At 26.4% G+C, this 18,454-nt stretch overlaps 2 protein-coding genes and 1 long non-coding RNA gene across 3 annotated transcripts in view; 2 read left to right on the top strand and 1 right to left on the bottom strand.

Moving 5' to 3' along the window:
- Positions 1-2,809, top strand: part of LOC107071723 (C-Maf-inducing protein) — a 28,733-nt gene extending 25,924 nt beyond the window's left edge. Inside the window, 1 exon segment of the mRNA XM_089174963.1 lies at positions 91-2,809. Within this exon segment, the coding sequence (XP_089031089.1) occupies positions 91-215 (125 nt within the window). The 3' untranslated portion in view covers positions 216-2,809.
- Positions 1,320-18,198, bottom strand: Tsp (Thrombospondin). The gene is made up of 14 exons (XM_015330994.2): positions 17,794-18,198; positions 16,477-16,647; positions 16,118-16,338; positions 13,798-14,092; positions 13,637-13,722; positions 11,335-11,401; positions 10,343-10,565; positions 10,024-10,152; positions 9,176-9,452; positions 8,945-9,097; positions 8,284-8,665; positions 7,464-8,045; positions 6,813-7,322; positions 1,320-6,633 (listed from the first exon to the last, which is right to left on the bottom strand). The coding sequence occupies exons 1-14, from the start codon at positions 17,891-17,893 to the stop codon at positions 6,500-6,502; spliced, it is 3,330 nt and encodes a 1,109-aa protein (XP_015186480.2). The 5' UTR covers positions 17,894-18,198; the 3' UTR covers positions 1,320-6,499.
- Positions 8,989-10,158, top strand: LOC149031742 (uncharacterized). The gene is made up of 4 exons (XR_016177415.1): positions 8,989-9,127; positions 9,249-9,484; positions 9,609-9,671; positions 10,019-10,158. It is a non-coding gene; the product is annotated as an uncharacterized LOC149031742 (long non-coding RNA).
- Positions 18,199-18,454: the final 256 nt, after the last annotated feature.

An 18,454-nucleotide genomic window follows, 5' to 3' on the forward strand; every position in this document is an offset into this window, starting at 1 on the left:
CAAAAAACAAAACAAAAATAACCTTAAAATAATAATAAGATTATTGATCATCTTAAAATCTCATTTTTTCGTGTCTTTTTATATTTCCAGCTTTGACAAATCTGAGAAAACTTAATTTAAACAGCACCAAATTATCGGCTCAAACGTTCGAATCGTTGAAGAAAAGATTACCAGCGTTGCAAGAATTTGATGTTCGTTATACAGAAGCATGGTGACCAGAACCAATATCGGGTCGCAATCATAAAAAGACATAAATTCATTCGAAGTAGAGGGAACATGTCATATAAAAGATGTTTAAAAAAAAAAAGAAAAAAGAAAAAAAGAAGGCCCGTACTAATAACTCGACGAATAGTAAAAAAAAAATTGTCATTGTTACCAAAGCGGAGAGAGATCAATTTGTTATCGTTGCATATTCATCAAAACAAATATAATAATTCATTGTTTCATGAAAATATATTATTATATTATGAAATAATATTATACCGACCAGTTGAAATATCAAATAAGATATAGAATTACATACGTTAACAAAGTAATATATGAATGAATAATATTATAAATAATATGAATTGTATTAGTAATTAAAGTATACGTGTGAGATTGAAATTAGATACACAAAATGAGATTCAATAGAACAGTAGAATTAACAGAACATTCCTTAATAGCACAAAATATTGAAAAATATTGAACACATGTGTATTTAATATTAACAAGACATTGAATATCTTTTTTTGTCAATATTTTTTTTTTAATACTTTGTGCTACTAGGGAACATTTGTGAAGTACAAGAAATGATAAAAATGGGATTACTTTTGATCATTGTTGTAGCATTAGAAAAATACTTAAACTACGCTGATCAAATTGAATACTTTAATTACTATATACTTTTCATAAATTCTTCATATATTACTTTAGTTATTTCATTAAATTAATTTAATTGTATACTTTAACGGTAACAAATTTCAACCAAAATTCGCTTATCTTTCTCTTTCTATCTCTCTCTTTCTCTATTATTCTCTTTAATTATTATCTTTGGACTTTTGAAATCGTCTTATCTAAAACATAGTCATTTACTTACGTCATATTCCTCTTATTTTCTAAACTACAAATAATACATAATAATAATAATAATAATAATACTCTTTGGATCGATGAGATCGATCATTGAGAAAATTGTTTCTTTTATTTATCAAAAATATAAAAAAAAAAAAAAACAAAAAAAAAGAACAAAAAAATAAACTACATATATACATAGAACATTCATATACACACAACACACAATACATACATACATACACACACACACACATGGATATGAAATTGTTGATAAAATAAGTCATTCTATAAATAATGACTTTTAAATCTTACATATCACAGCTGCCGTTTCCACGTTGTTAAAAAATAACCAAAAAGGAGAAGTAAAAAAGAAACAAAAAGAAGTCAAGTATAGTAACAACAATAAAAAAAAATAAATAAAAAGAACTACCAACAACCGATAACAAAAACAAAAACCAAAAAAATAACAAAAATAAATTAAACGAACGTGTGGCGATAAAACTTCTGATTCCTCTCTCTTCCACGAATAATATAATATTTAAATAATAATAATAATAATAATAATAATAATAATAGTAATAATAATTATAATAAAAAAAAGAAAACTACATTTTTAACCCTTTCGTTTTGTTTAAACCATATAAGGGTTGCTATATATATATATATATATAAAATAACGAAAAGGTTTCAATCGGATTATTTCCTACAAGGAAAAAACTATTTTATATATATATATATAAATAATATAATAATTTTATTTATTTTAAATAATTTAAAAAATTAATTAACCAGTTAAGTGTGGCGATGATCTGTGCACAGAGCGCGCTCTGGTGTATGTCGCGATAATCAAGCGATGACGGATATAGTCGTCGTCAAACACAGAGTAAGTGGGCACTGTTAAAATATCGGATAGTCAAAAAGACGACATTATTTTAGAAAATGAACAATTTTGTTAGTAATGTACACACAGTTTCTTAATATGAACATATTATTTATACATAAATAATAAACGGAAAAATTAGAGAAAAAAATCGAATATTTATAGAAGTGAAAAATGTATTCTTGACTTTTCTTTTTTTTTTTCTTGACCTCTAAACATTTTAAACATATTAAAATTTACAAATATAATTTAATTTTCGTCAAAATTACAATTTAATTATCAAATTGTAACAAACTTTTACGCATGACGGATGATATATAGACGTCATAACACAAAATTTTGCCACATCTCCATGACGGATATAGTCGTCAAACGCGCTTAACTGGTTAAAGAATAATTTAATAAAAAATTAATTAAAAATAACATTAATTTATATTTTAATAAATTATTAATAAATATTACAATATTATATTTATATATAATATAATATTATATATATATATATATATTTCTTTTCCATATTTTTTGTCTTTTTTTCTTATTTTTCTTTTTCTAAATTCAAAATAAAATATATCTTCAGTGAGAAGAAGAAAAAAAATAAAAACAAATTAACAGTCAAAAATCGTCGAAGAGCGTAAACCGAACCATTACAACAAAACGTGAATAAATAAATTAAATAAATTAAATAAATAAATAAAAGAAATAATTAAATGAACGAATAAATGCATACGATGACAGGACATATTTGTTTGTCGCAAATATTCATGAAAAAAAAAAAATAAATAAGTGTCGAAGACGATAATATGACCTAAAAAAGAAGAAAAAAAGAAGAAAAAAAGAACCAGAAAAGAAAAGAACCAGAAAAGAAAAGAACCAGAAAAGAAAAGAAAAGAAAAAAATAATAAAAAAGAGAATAAAAAACGAGACTCTTCTTCCCTAGGAAGGGTGGGTCCCCCCTCCCCAACTGCCTTAATCAGCCAGTTTCTGAGCAACCACTGCCACTACGTTACTCAAATCGTGTCGAAAACAATGATGAAATTAAAGTCAAAGTCAAAGTTTAAAATTGAATAGAGTTGTTGGAATCGTTTAAAAATATTCATAACAAGAGGAATAAAAATGCAACAATTGTTTTGTGCATATTATTACGCTCTTTCTCTCTCTCTCTCTCTCTCTCTTTCTATTTCTATTTCTCTTTATCATTATCTATTTAATCAGAGTTAAGCGAAATAATTGCACCAAATGGATACCACGCATTAAATGAAATAAAAATAATATATAATATATTAATTTAATATATAGATATTAATTTTTATCTATTAATAGATTAAATAATATTACGTATATATATATACGTCGCATGAATTGTGTGGTTGTGTCGTTAATAATTTTAATGACAAGTGGAATAAGAAATTTAACAAATTGTTTTGTTTTTTGTACATTTTCTCTCTTTCTCACCTCTCTCTCTCTCTCTCTCTCTCTTTCTTTCTCTCTTTCTCTCTTTCTTCTTCTTCTTCTTCTTCTTCTGATCTACTTGTCTCTATTTCTTCTATTTCTTTGAATCTTCTTTCTATGTTGTGTGTTTAATACACAACTCAAAATTAAAGTGCACCAAATTGATATACCTACAACGTTAATCATATTACATATAAATTATATATATATATATATATATATATATATATATATATATATATATATATATATATATACAGTTACATTATGCGTTACATAATAATAATAATAATATTATTAAATCTAATAACGTTCGATGCTTCTTTGAATAAAAAAGAAGAAGGAGAAGAAGATATGATTCAAAAAAAGAAAAAAAAGATAAAAGATAAAAGAAAGATGATAATATACTTGATTAAAATTATACGTTAGAAGCTCGGTGATCAGATGATGTAATAATCTTCGTTTCTTAGTGTAAATAGTTAAGTAATATGGCGTAATGATTAAATTAAACAAGAAACAAAAAAAAAAAGAAAGAAAGAAAGAAAGAAAAAAAATCAAGTATCTTTGTCCTTTAATAATAATAATAATAATAATTATACAAATGTAGATTGTAATGAATAATTTATTGTTTCAGAGCTAGTTTTCAATTTATCTTGAAATTTATTATTGTTATTATATTAATTCATTCGTTAGACAGTCAATTGATTTATTTGTAAATTTAAAATTACTAAAAAAAAAAAAAAACTACTAAAAATTAATAACTACAATTTATTTAGTAAATTTTACATTTAATTAATTGTACTTAATAATATTTAAGTTTAAATAATTCATTATCCATTTTAAAAATGAACAATAACCCTTTCGTTGCACAAATATCGTTCCATAGAAATTCATAGTACCATTAGTATGGGTCAAAGTTGTTCGTATGGGGTACCCTATGTATGGATAACCTTGTATTGGGATCTCTAGCACTTGGATACGCCATCTGGTGGCTAAATTCAAAATTAGAGTAGATAGGTCGAATTGCTACGTCACGTGTGGGATCTCTAACACTTGGATACTCTATCTGGTGGCTAAATTCAAAATTAGAGTGGATAGGTCGAATTGCTACGTCACGTGTGGGATTTCTAACACTTGGATACGCTATCTGGTGGCTGAATTCAAAATTAGAGTAGATAGGTCGAATTGCTACGACACGCCCCTGCCAGAGATCCCAATATGGGGGGGGGGGTTATCGAGTAACGAAAGAGTTCAATAAAATTATTCGACTAAATCTGATATCAATCGATAATGTTAATTAATAATATGCAAATATTATAAATAATAAGCACCTATATACGAACGTTTTATCGACACAAACATTACATAAAATTACATTTAAATGATAAGAGAAAAAAGAAGAAGAAGAAGAAGAAGAAGAAGAAGAAGATGAAGAAGAAGAAGAAGAAGAAGAAGAAAAAGAAGATAAAAGAGTTTACGTCAAATTCTATGCTAAATGATTGATTTAAAAGACATTTTTCAATTAAAACTAGATAATTATAGTAATTTATCATTTATCTTGTCTAATGTCAGTATAATTAATCTGTCCTATTAGGATTTATTAGATATATTATTATTATTATTATTATAATCATTTAAAATGTATTTAATAATTTAGTTAGGGCATGTTTTTTTAGCATGAGTATCGTTTTATAATAATTCATAGTAGTACAACCCTTATATGGGTCAATTCTTTTTCATACACAAGTATATTTTATCTGAATGATCTTGTAGGTCATTGAAGTAACGAAAGAATGATTGAAATGTTAGATTAGTTGTTTGCTTTTTATTTTTAATTTTATTTCTTGTTTTTTTTTTTTTTTTTTGAAGAAAATATATACAATCGATATTACGAATTTACGAAATAATTGATCTAACGAATAATCTTCATTAATAATTTTTAATCATTCTATTATACTATATATATATATATATATATAGTATACATGTATATAATATATACAACTTACTATAGCGTGTTGATCTTTCTAATTAATAATAAACGACGACGATTACCTCTGTAATTGTAATTTCGTTTCGAGTAGCATTGTGAGAAAAAAAAACAGTTGCATTTGGGAGCAAAGAAGCATTGTAAGAAGACTGTTTCATGTCAATTTCAATCTCAATAAGAAATAATCGAATTTAGAATGTTTCATGAATGATGATGGTTATGAATACGATGATGATTATTAATTATTATTACTGTTATTTGATTATTTTTATTTTTATTATTATTATTATTATTATTCATAATTCATCAGATTTTAATGGCTAATATAATAAAATTTCGATTAAATATTCAAATATAATGTTATTTAAATTATTACTATGTAGTACATTTATGTATTTATCGACTGTCGATAATAGTAGATCCATATATTCATTAATTGTCGATAAACTAGAAAATTCTTACATTTACCGACTATTGGTAATAGTAAATTTTATATTGATGGCAGTTATGATTATGATAATGATTATTAATTATCATTATTGTTATTTTATGATTACTATTATTTATATTTCATCAGATTTTAATGGCTACTAATAAAAAAATTCCAATAAATTATTCAAATATAATGTTATGCAAATTATCATTATATAGTAGAATTCTGTATTTATCGAATGTCGATGGTAGTAGATCCCTGTGCTGATTAATCGTCGATAAACTAGAAAATTCCTACATTTACCGACTATTGGTAAAAATAAATTCTATTTTTTTTTTAATAAATTACATTTTTTATTAAATTTTTGTTTCTTTATTCTGTTAATAAATATATAAATTTTATGAAACCTAAAATAGTTTTATAACTATATAAGTTAGTAATTAATATATAAAATTGACTCTTGTTTTTAATTTTTTAATAAATTTTTTAGGATACTCGTGAAGAAAAATTGAATCTTTCTTTTCTTTTTTTTTTTGTCTTTTAAACTATAAACAAAAAATATATTTATAATATATATCAAGGAGGTAGAGAATGATAGTTTGTAGTAGTTTACAAACGTTTCTTATAAAACAAAAAACCATAAGTTATTGTAAATAATTATTGACATTTTTTGTTTTGTTTCTTGTTTCTAAAATGTATCAATATACTTCATTCGACGATGCGATGAAGTATCAGGATTATTTTGGGATCTAGTATTTTCAACTATAACTTGTTTTTTCAAATCATTTGGTAAATCGTTCCATACTTCTTGCGTAACGGAATCTGAAAGAAAGAAGATACACGCGTTATATAATAAACAATAAATATCTATAACAAATAATTAAAAATAAACGTGTACATTGGATAAACAATTAATAAATGATTGTTAATATTACACGGCCATCTATCGACAAAATTCGCAATCATTTATCAGTTGTCAATCAAGTAAATGAAAAATATACCTTTGCAGGTATAAAGCAAATCGGACCAAGTGATTTTTTCTTGTGAGAAACAATAAACACCAAGCCTGCCACCTTGCAAAGTGGAATCATAAATGTTTCCTGAATCGGTGATAAGTTTTTTGCCCTGATGAAGCCAAAATCTGATCAAACCAACTTGAGGTCTGTGCAAGAGGTGCCATCTGTAGGGTACCCTTTGTCTCCAACCATATTTGCTTGGTTCTCTCCATAATATTTTCATTTGGTTAGGTACGTCTTGATTATGCCAAAGACTATTTCTAAGTATTACACCTGGTCCAGTTTCCGAGTCAACGAGCCTTAGTAGGATACCAGAATCACCTATTGCACGGAACGGTGTAGTTTCCCAATATGGTTGATCAGCTTTTTTCCATGTTACCACGTAGAATCTGCGATTGCTTTGGCAAGAAAATACGAAACCAACGTAATCGTCGTCGTTGTCGTCGTCCACGTAAAATGTACCCTCGAAATCAACTCCGGCAAAAACGTCGGGTCCTAAAAATAATCAAATAATAATATTAGGGTGAATCGCGGAGGGGGGGGGATTCCCTTTAAAAGTAAAAATACAATTTGATTGATTTCACAAAAAATTGCAATTCAATAATAAATATACAATTTAATCATGAAATAATTGACCTATGGCAAATCCAGGATCGCTGTTAAGGGTTTGTTGTATTTCAGCACCATTGTGACGTATTATCCAAGATGGATCTTCTTGGGAATCACCGCTAGGATCTAAATTGATGGTAACGTATTTACGAAAATCCGTAGTCCATATTTGACTATTGTTGGGACAATTGTCGAGATAATTGATGACTGTATCGTTGTCATAATCGTTCCAACAAAGATCACCTATACCATCCTTGTTAATATCCTCTTGATATGGATTATAAACGAACGGACAATTGTCACGACGATTTTTGACACCGTCACCATCGATGTCATCGTCACAAGCATCACCAATCCTATCGCGATCTATATCACCTTGGCCAGGATTAGCAACGTTGGGACAATTGTCACGATCGTCTTGTATGCCATCCAAATCCCGATCGTTGTCGTTGTCGCACAAATCACCAACGTTATCACCGTCCCGATCGTTTTGATCAGGATTAGGCATGTAAGGACAATTGTCGCATTTGTCACCAATTCCGTCGTTGTCGGTATCGATTTGATCGTTGTTCCTTATCTTTGGACAATTATCCAAACGATTTGAAATGTCTAATGGGAAATAAAAAAAGAACACAAGGTTTAGAGCCTAACGGGAAAGTTAAAGTTGAATAGTTTTGAATTTAACATATTGAATGCCACGGGGGGTCACCGGTGACCAGCGTGCTCTGATTAATAGAAATATATTCCACATCTTGGCGCCACGAGCACTTGTCAATACGAGGAGGGCGCCACTGTTAGGTTGAACCCCTCGAACTATGAAATTCATTGGAAAACAATTAGTACGTACCATCATTGTCGATATCATCGTCACAGGCATCACCAATACCATCGCCATCGGTGTCCCATTGACGTGGATTGTTGTCATATGGACAATTGTCGCATATATCACCAATACCATCGGATCCGTCACGATCGTTGTCTCCCTGGCTTGGATTACGTACCCAAGGACAATTGTCCGATGAATTTAATATACCATCGTTGTCGGCATCTTCGTCGCAGGCATCACCTATACCATCTTTATCAGCATCCTCCTGACCACTATTAGGTACCAAAGGACAATTGTCCATTCTACAGGAATGACCGTGACAATTTAAGGTTTTATCAGGGACACCATCGCTGTCGGTGTCCAATCCACAATAGTTTCCATTTCCAGCCCAACCGACTCGACACTGAAATTGATATACAGGTAAATCTTTTGATTGAAATCTTGTAACCATGGTTTTATTATAATATGATTCATAAATTGCGAAAATCTTGGATTACAGCACTGTATTTCTACAGCAATGGATAACACGATGGTTGCACGAAGTTGCTTAACTTAAAAACTAATTTACTTTAAAAAATAATGAATTCTAACAGGGTATTTTTTAGGAATCTATCTACATCTTGTTATAGAAGGATTACTTGTATTTTTCTTTTTCTCATTGTTTTTGTTAAATCATATTTACCCGACAGGTGTAATCGTTCAAACTTATGCATACGCAATAAGCATTTAAATCACAAATGGTCGACATGTCCGGACAAATTTCTTGACTAGGACGACACCCTGTTGTCTCATTGCCGACAAAACCATTCCTACAAGGTTCACATCTGAAAGAACCCTGAAAAATCAATCAGAAAATTTCGTCAAGGTTAATCCAATTAAATAATTAATAATAAACATATGTTTTTATACGTACTTCTGTATTAATACATTCAGAATGTATGTCACATCCACCATTATTAATCTCGCATTCGTTAATATCACGACAGATTTGTTTTTGACTCCTGATCATTTCAATACCAACACCTTCGAACGATGGACCTGTGTATCCTGGTGGACAGGATTCACACCTGAATCCAGGACGTAGATTGATACATCGTACACCGGGAAAACATGGACGTTCTACCTCGCATTCGTTCAAATCTTGACATGATGTACCATTACCTGTTAAACCAGCTGGACAACTTCCGCATCTGTCACGAAGACAAATTTCAATTGGACTGTAGTAAATATTTTTATTTCATTGTTGTTTCATTTTTTTATTTGTTGATTAATCAGTTAATTGTAGCATTAGATTTGTATGATAATTCAATTAATTGATTAATTCATGTAAATTACAAATATTTTAGGTTATCTAAGGTTCCCAAGTATCCTAGGTTATCTAAATGGTGGATGATTCGTTTTTTTGGCGGGTAATTTTAATTTTTACCTAAAAAATGGCGGGTATTTAGTAGAAATGCATTCAACTTCAGTATACACGAATGAGACTGCATTGAATACTTTTATTACACTGTTATTTATTTATTTTTTTTTTGATTAATCAATTAATTATTTAACTGCGTAATATTAATTAAAATACAAACATTTTAGGTTACCTAAATGGCGGGTAATTAGTAGAAATGCATTCAACTTCAACATACACAAATAAGATTACATTGAATACTTTAATTATATTGTTATTTATTTTTAAATTGTTAAATGGAATTTGTACGATAATTCAATTAAATGTTAAATTAAATTAAAACAACAAATATTTTAGGTTACCTAAAAAATGGCGGGTAATTAGTTGGAATGCATTCAACTTCAGTATAACATGGACGAGTTTCGCAACTGTTTCTTCTACGTTCGCAACGTTCACCATTACCGTGATAGCCATTTGGACATTTGCCGCATCTAAATAATTACAAATAAAAATTAATTAATTATAACTAATTATATTATAATAATGATAAGTGTTAATTAACACTATCATTTATTATATTGGGTCTACAAGTAATTTTAATGATTTATTATAAATATTATTTTTTAATTGATGTATTTATTATTATAGGTTATGTTAAAAGAAAATATATATGTATATAACCTATAACCATGACGATGATCCTCGCAACGTACACCAGGGAAACATGGATTGTCCAAACAAGTTGTTATCTTCAAACAATTACGACCATCACCTGTCATACCTCTTGGACAACTACCACAAATTGGTCCCCTTGATGAATCATGACACTGAGCTCCAGGATAACATGGTGATTGGTAGTTGCAGGATATTGGTCGTGGTGTTGTTGTTGTTGTTGTTGTTGATACTATTGGAGGAACCATCACCGCTCAGGAGAGACAAAACGCTTAACTTGTTGATTATAAATCTCATCACACACACAAAAACTCTATTTATATATAATTATTAATAATTCTTCAACGAAACTTCATTTTCATTTATATATATATATATATATATATATATATATATATATATATATATATATATATATATATATATATATATATATTTATTTATTTATTTTTTTTTTAATTATCATTCATTTTGTGATGAATACTTTTTTTCATTTTGAGAAAAAAAATTAATCAATTGTTTGATCTGTGTGTTTTGTTTATTATAATAATATGTGAAATAATGAAAGAGAACTTTAATTAATTAAAATAATTTTTTTAGAATTATTTGAAATGAAAAAAAGAAACAAAAATGATTGTATCGAGCATTGTTTATTAACGTGTGTTAAATTATTATAGTAAAATTCTTCAGTTTTTTTTTCTTTTTTTTTTTTTTTTTTTTTTAAAGGACAACGTTTGATCTTTCATCTTAAAAAATAAAAGATATAAACGTTTTCTATTTTTTTTGGAAAGTTTAAAAAAAAATATGAAATAAGACTCGAGAGAAAGTTTGGTTAATCTTTTATCTCGTTTATCTATCAATCTAATTATGATATATATGTATATATGAATATATATATACATATATATATCCTACTACATTTGTCTATGTTTTTGAACTATTCTAACAATAAGATAATAATTCATACATCACGTGTGTCTTATACGAAACACTTCACTCACCGACCAAACCTTGACGACAAGCCACACAATTTTCGATTAGCATTCTTAATTCTTGTGTCTCTCTTCTCTACAAAAATTGATTAAACAAACAAAAAGAAATCATTAGGAATAAATAATGTATTAGATTAATTAATATTATTATTATTATTATTATTATTTAATTATTTCTGTCCGATTTCTCGGGCATATTAGCGTGTCAGACAGGCCTTTTGCCAGGTCTGACAGCTTTAATCTTCAGAATTTACGAAGGCTCTGGTAATGTTGCATGTTTTTAATATAACCGTCTTTTGTATTTCTTGGTGTATGTTTGGGTCTAGTTGTAATTGTGTGAGATGTGATTTAAAATTATTCGGTGTAATGCCTGTTGCTGATATGATGAAAGGGATGATGTGTACCTTTTTTTGTTTCCATATTCTGTGTATTTCTTGTGCAAGTGGTGTGTATTTTTCAATTTTTTCTCTGTATTTCTGTGTGATGTTGATGTCGTTTGGTACTGAGATGTCTATTAGGTATGTTGTCTTGTCTTCTTTGTTTGTAAATGTGATGTCCGGTCTGTTGTATTTTACTGTTTTGTCTGTGTGTAATGTTGTGTCCCAGTATAGTTTGTACTTTTCGTTATCTAATATTGTAGTTGGTGTGTATTTGTAGTATGGTGCTGTAGTGTTCTCCAGTTTGTATTTGTTCACTATTGCTTTATTTATGATTTTTGCTGCGGAGTTGTGTCTTTCCGTATATTCGATGTTTGCTAGTATTTTACAACCCCCTGTTATGTGTTCTATTGTTTCGGGTACTAATTTGCATTTCCGGCATTTGTCATCTTGTATGTTTATATCTTTTATTATGTACTTGAGGTAGTTTTTTGTTGAGATTACCTGATCTTGTATTGCAATTAGGAATCCTTCGGTTTCTGGGAAGAGGTTTCCTTTTTTTAGCCATTCGTATGTGTCGTTGTTGTTTATATTTTCGTCTGTAGTGGTGTAGTAGTGTTTTCCGTGTAATTGTTTTGTGGCCCATGCGTTTATTTTGCTTTGTGTATGGTCTATGTTGTTATAGTTATCTATGTCTGTATTGCTTGTCGATAGATTTAGTGGTGTGTGGTTTTTGTCGGCTTTCGTTATTGCTTTATGTAGTTGTGTCTCTTTTGTGTGGAAGTATTTACGTAAGTTTTTTATTTGTCTATTGTGTAACGCTTTTATGTCCGTTATTCCCCTACCACCTTCTTCTCTACTTATTGTTAATCTTTCTACACATGATTTCGGGTGTAGTTTTAGTGACTTTGTCATGTGTGTTCTTGTTATTATTATTATTATTATTATTTTTACTATATGGGCCGCCTATTTTGAAATTAGCCTAACTCCATTATTTTCTGGTTACACGTGGTTATTGTAAAACTTTATGTTATTTATCAATAAAGCATTTGAGGTTGCTTATATTTCGAGTAAATATCATAATACTTTATTATAAATAAAATGAAACAAGAAAATTTTGTATTAACAAAATTATCAGAAGACGCAATTTTTAAAAGAATAATGAATTCTGATGAAGAATCAATAAACTGGTTAACAATATGTTGGATGTGTTTTGTCAGAAATGAACTGTATCAATTTTTCTATAAGATATCAATGAGAATGAGAATGAACATTTAAATGTCCTGAATTTATTATCACATCAGGGTAGATCAAGAAAGTTCAAAAATACTGTATTGACATCAGTATATAAAAATATCAGACAAATTTCAACAGCAAAATTCAAGGACATAATTGACCTATTACGATATATATCACCGGAACATCATAATTTCTTCAAATCCTTTGTACACACACAAAATGTAGATGAGTAGTCAATTGTTTTGTAGGTTATGTTTGTAATTTTGTACGGTATGTAGTTAAAAAATGTTTTAAATCACATAAATTATGTTTCTGAAGTGTTTAAAAGATATGTAAAATAAATTGAGTATTGTTTTTTTTAATTTGAAGCATCTTAAATTATGTTGAATGGAGTTGGGTCCCTTCGAAATTTTAGACACAAATCTCGTTGTTAATTTTGAAAGTAGCCTAACTCTATTTGTGATAAGAAAACGCATATTATTCATTTAATAATTGTCAGCATTTTAACAGGAACTATAAATTGAATATCTTTACATACACTTAAGCAGAGTATGACTTGTTAGTATCTCTAGTTTTAATTGCATTGAAACTCAAACAATTAAATATCTCGATTTGAACATAAATGGAGTTAGGTCACTTTTTTTAAATAAACGGCTCATATTAATAAACATTAAAAATATTTTGAAACAACTTACATTCATCTCGAGTTCGTTCCAAATTCTTTTCGTAGCTTGAATAAGTTCGTTCAAAGTTTTAGTCAATTGTCCGTCCGTCAAGCAAACTGAAAAAAAAAGTAAAAAAATAATAAAATTCTGATGAAAAAAAGGAATTGAAATAAACATTTAAAAATACTTACTTTTTTCATCCAAACTTTGTATTCCAATGTCACCCCTTCTGACATTTCTTTTATGTGCAACCGATGAAGAAGATTCGAATGATAAGTTGGAATGATTAAATTCGTACGATCCTTTTTTAATTCGATCCTTATTATTATTATTGTTATTATTAGACGAGATATCAATGTCCAATGAAAAATTATTATCAAATAAATCTGATGAACTATCGAGAGACTTTGAACATTGTTCATTTTTCAATATCTTGTTGATGGAATCCTCACGATGAACTTTTATTTTACATTTGTTTTCTCGAAACTGTTTTGAAAAAAATCAATTAACGATAAATAAAATACAGAAAACTGTATACAAAAACAAAATGAGATAAGACATTATTAAATAAATAAAAGAACAATACTAAGAAATAAAACAAAAATCAAAAATACATTAGTTTCCTCGAAACTGTTTGGACAAATAAATATATTGGATTGTTCGGAAAGTAATTTCGTTTTTTTTTCTGACACAATAATGGCATTATTAGTTGATGCAAATCGGCAAATAGCAACACATGAGATCGAGATGAGAGGTTAAATTTATCAAATTCAACGATTTATGACCACTTGAAAGACTTAGGTTTAACCTCGAAGCAAAAATTGTCTTTATTTTTATTAAAAAAAAAATGAAATTACTTTACGAACAACCCAATACAATAAATAAAATACAGAAAATTGTATACAAAAACAAAATGAGATAAGAAATAATTAAATAAATAAAAGAACAATATATGATAAATGCTAAAAAAAAAAAAAAAAAAAAAAAAACAGTAAAAATTATATTTGACAGACAAAAATACAAAAAGAAATAAGAAATAATTAAAATAAATCAAAGAACGAAACCCAAAAACTAAAAGAGAAATGAAAAGAAAAGTAAAGAAAAGAAAAAACAATAACAAATATAAATGAAAATATTTCATTGTTATTTAAAAGTTGAAAGTATTTCAAGTTTTAGTTAAAGAATGTTGGTATTGGTATTGGATTTGAAATAGTCGTTGGGGATCAACAACTACGTAATAAAAGCGAACGACTCGATTCTTGATGGCCATATTTAGAAACGTGTCGTCCCACACGGGACTCGTATTGCCGATCACAGTTGATCGTCGTTAACGTCATCGAAAAGGAAGAAACTTTCAAACTACTTTCCTATACACTTTTATCAACTATTTTATCTATCTTTTTATCCATTCGTTTATAATATTTATGATTTATTCAACATATTCAATAATAAATTCATAAATACTAAATTTTATATTTAAACGAGGGTAGTGGGTGTCTGTGTCTGTGTCTGTGTATGTGTGTGTGTGTGTGTGTGTGTGTGGTTGGATGATGGTTTTGAATTAATTCGATGTATTTTCTTTTCTTTTATATTATTATGATTATTTATTTTTATTTTTATATTGAATTATCTATGATTGTATTAGATTTTTATTTAGTTAATATAATATTATGAAATATTAATTTATATTATATTATTATTTTATATTTATATGTATATGTGTGTTATATATTTAATATTATATAAATATAAATTATAAATATAATAATATATAATATATTTATAATAATATTATTATATATATATATTGAAATATAAAATAATACAATTGAATATTATATATTTATTAATTATATAATTATATTAAACAAAATTCTATATTTTAATATATATTATTAAATTATTTAAAAAAAAATCTGTATTATTAAATGATAACAAGTGTTTTGAAAAATAACGAATTTAAACAAATGAAAAACAAATTTTGTAAGCAAAAAATGTATATTAAGTTGTTCGGAAAGTCGTTTTGTTTTTCTTTTGTAAAAATGAAGATAATTTTTGCTTCGAGGTTAAACCTAAACCTATCAAGTGGTCATAAATAATTGAATTTGATAAAATTAACCTCTCGATCGATCTCATGTGTTACTATTTGTCGGTTTGCATCAACTAATGCAACCATTATTGTGTCAGAAAAAAAAAACGAAACGACTTTCCGAACCATCTAATATAATTGAAACTTTTTAACTCACCCTTGTATATTTAATTTTTATTTATTCAATTAAACAATTCATTTTTATATTTTTTATTGAATAAATCAATTAATTTTGTTTCATTCAATTTATATTCAATTAAAATATTAAGTAATTAATAATTATTAATTCAATTAATTATTATTTTTTTCTTTTTTTTTAATTTAGAGGTTAATGAGAAATTTCGTAATCTAAATATGAAATTATATACCTAACCTCAATTTATAAAAGTATTAATATTATTAAAATGATGTTTGTTTCATACCACTTCGATGGAGAAAATATCCTCCTCCGCGGTAAGTTCTCGAAAATTTTTTTTCATATCTATCGATCCTTGATAATTGCAATCGATGTAAACATCGATACGAGATTCCGATTGTTTTTGATCCACGTAAATAATTAAATTTTTTAACGATCCGTACAAATTATCAACGGTTATGTGTTTGGTAGTACGTCGGCCATTGGAATGTAAATTTTCCAAAATAACTGCAATTGAAAATAAAAATGACACTAAACAATTTGATATTTGTTTTTTGTTTGTATCACCGGTTATATTAAATTTATAATTATTATTTATGTTGTTTAATTGTTTATTCTTTTGGAATTAAAATTAAGTAAACTTACCACGATTGGTACGCCTGTCAAGCATCAGAACAGTTTTTTTATTTGATTCGCCATATTTAATTGCCAATAAGGGTTCTGCTTCTGTATTAGGTTTTTTTCTCGTTCTAATGTCATTGACAACGATTATGAAATTGTCGTCGGCAAAAGAGTCTTTTAAACTTTTAGCTAATTCTTTAAAAAAAATAAAAAATATATAAATTTATATAAGAAAAATAAAAAACAAAAAATATAATAAAAAGAATAATTATGTATTTTAAATAATTATTATTATTATTACACAAGATTTTCTTTTTGACTTATTTTATATTATAGTATATATATATCTTGTTGAAATAATTATAATTATATAAATTAATAATTTTATAGAGAATATTTTTATAATATGTTAAAAATAATTTAAAAAACAAAAAAAAAAGAAGAAAAATAGCATTATTAAATAATTATAATATTATATATTTTTTAAATAATTCTAAATATTTATATAAGTAAATAATAATTATAGAATACTTTTATATGTTAAAAATAATTAAAAAAAAGAAAAAAAGAAAAGAAGAACAATAATATTATTAAAAAATTGTAGATATATATTTGAGTAATTGTAATATGTTGTTTAAATAATTCTAAATATTTATACAAATTAATAATATTTGAAAATAATTGTATACGTTATATACAAAATTAAAATATAAAATAATTCTAAATATATATTTAAATAATTATAATATATTTTTAAAAATAATTCTAAATATTTATATAAATTAATAATATTCTAAAATATTATTATATAATGATTAATAATTTGAATAGATAATCTATTAAACGCGTTATGAAAATTGTATGAACGTTCAATTAAAATCAACTAACCATGAAATCTATAAACGAATTTTTTCAACGAACCATTAATAATTTAACTTGATCAATTGATTAGAAAATTTACTTTGATAAATATCCCTTTTTATCAAGGATAATTCAAGGATAATGGATAATATAAACGTGATAAAAGAACTAATGATTTATTTCAAATAATTTCGATTTATGATCATTTTAATTCATTGATTATAAAAAAATTATATCACAAAGATTATTTAATTTAAAAAAAAAAAAAACAAACGAAAACTATTAAAATCTATCAAATCAAACATTCGTATTTTTAAGTATAAATAATCAATATTAAAATAATTATTATAATTATTTTAAAAAATCATTCAACTTAAAAAACAAAACAAAAAACAACAAATTAGCAAATAAAACATTCGTATTTCGATGTATAAATAATTAATATTAAAATAACTATAATATAATTAAATAATTATTTACCTTTATCTTCGGTCAAAGTGGCATTGGAACAAACGACAAATATTATTGTAAAATTAATCAATATTAATAATAATAATTTATTAATCCTTAACAAATTCATCTTTAATTTTTTCTTCCTCTTCTTCTTCTTCTTCTTCTTCTTCTACTTTTTCTAGCACATCTAATAATCGTTTAATATATATTGTTGTTTGTTTGTTTGTTTATTTGTTTGTTCGTAGTTTTGTTTTAGATGTATGTAAAAAAAAAAAAAGGAAAGAAAAAAAAAAGATGATAACTATGATGACAACACTTAACGATTAGATGATTCACACTACATTGAAGTAATAATACGCAAACACACAATTAACTAACTTTAACGAATTCTCTTTTCATTCGATTTATCTCCGAGACTGAAGCACAGAAACGTAGAAGCAATCGTTTTATACCTCGCCCACACTCTTCTTAAGGAATCATCAACCATTTACTGCAACTCCTCTTACTTCGGTTCTCTATCAATCGATGATATCAATCTTTTTTTTTCTATTCTAATTCGCGGAATTTCATTACAAAATAACGATTCATGTTGATTATTATTAATTGTGATTGATTTCATTTATTCCATTTGATTAATTATTATTATTCATTTCGTTTGATAATCATTATTCATACTATTATCTTTTTT

Source organism: Polistes dominula, unplaced genomic scaffold (assembly GCF_049000335.1).
Source record: "Polistes dominula isolate Pdom_NZ unplaced genomic scaffold, Pdom_raw_medaka contig_78, whole genome shotgun sequence".
Taxonomy (NCBI): Eukaryota; Metazoa; Arthropoda; class Insecta; order Hymenoptera; family Vespidae; genus Polistes; species Polistes dominula.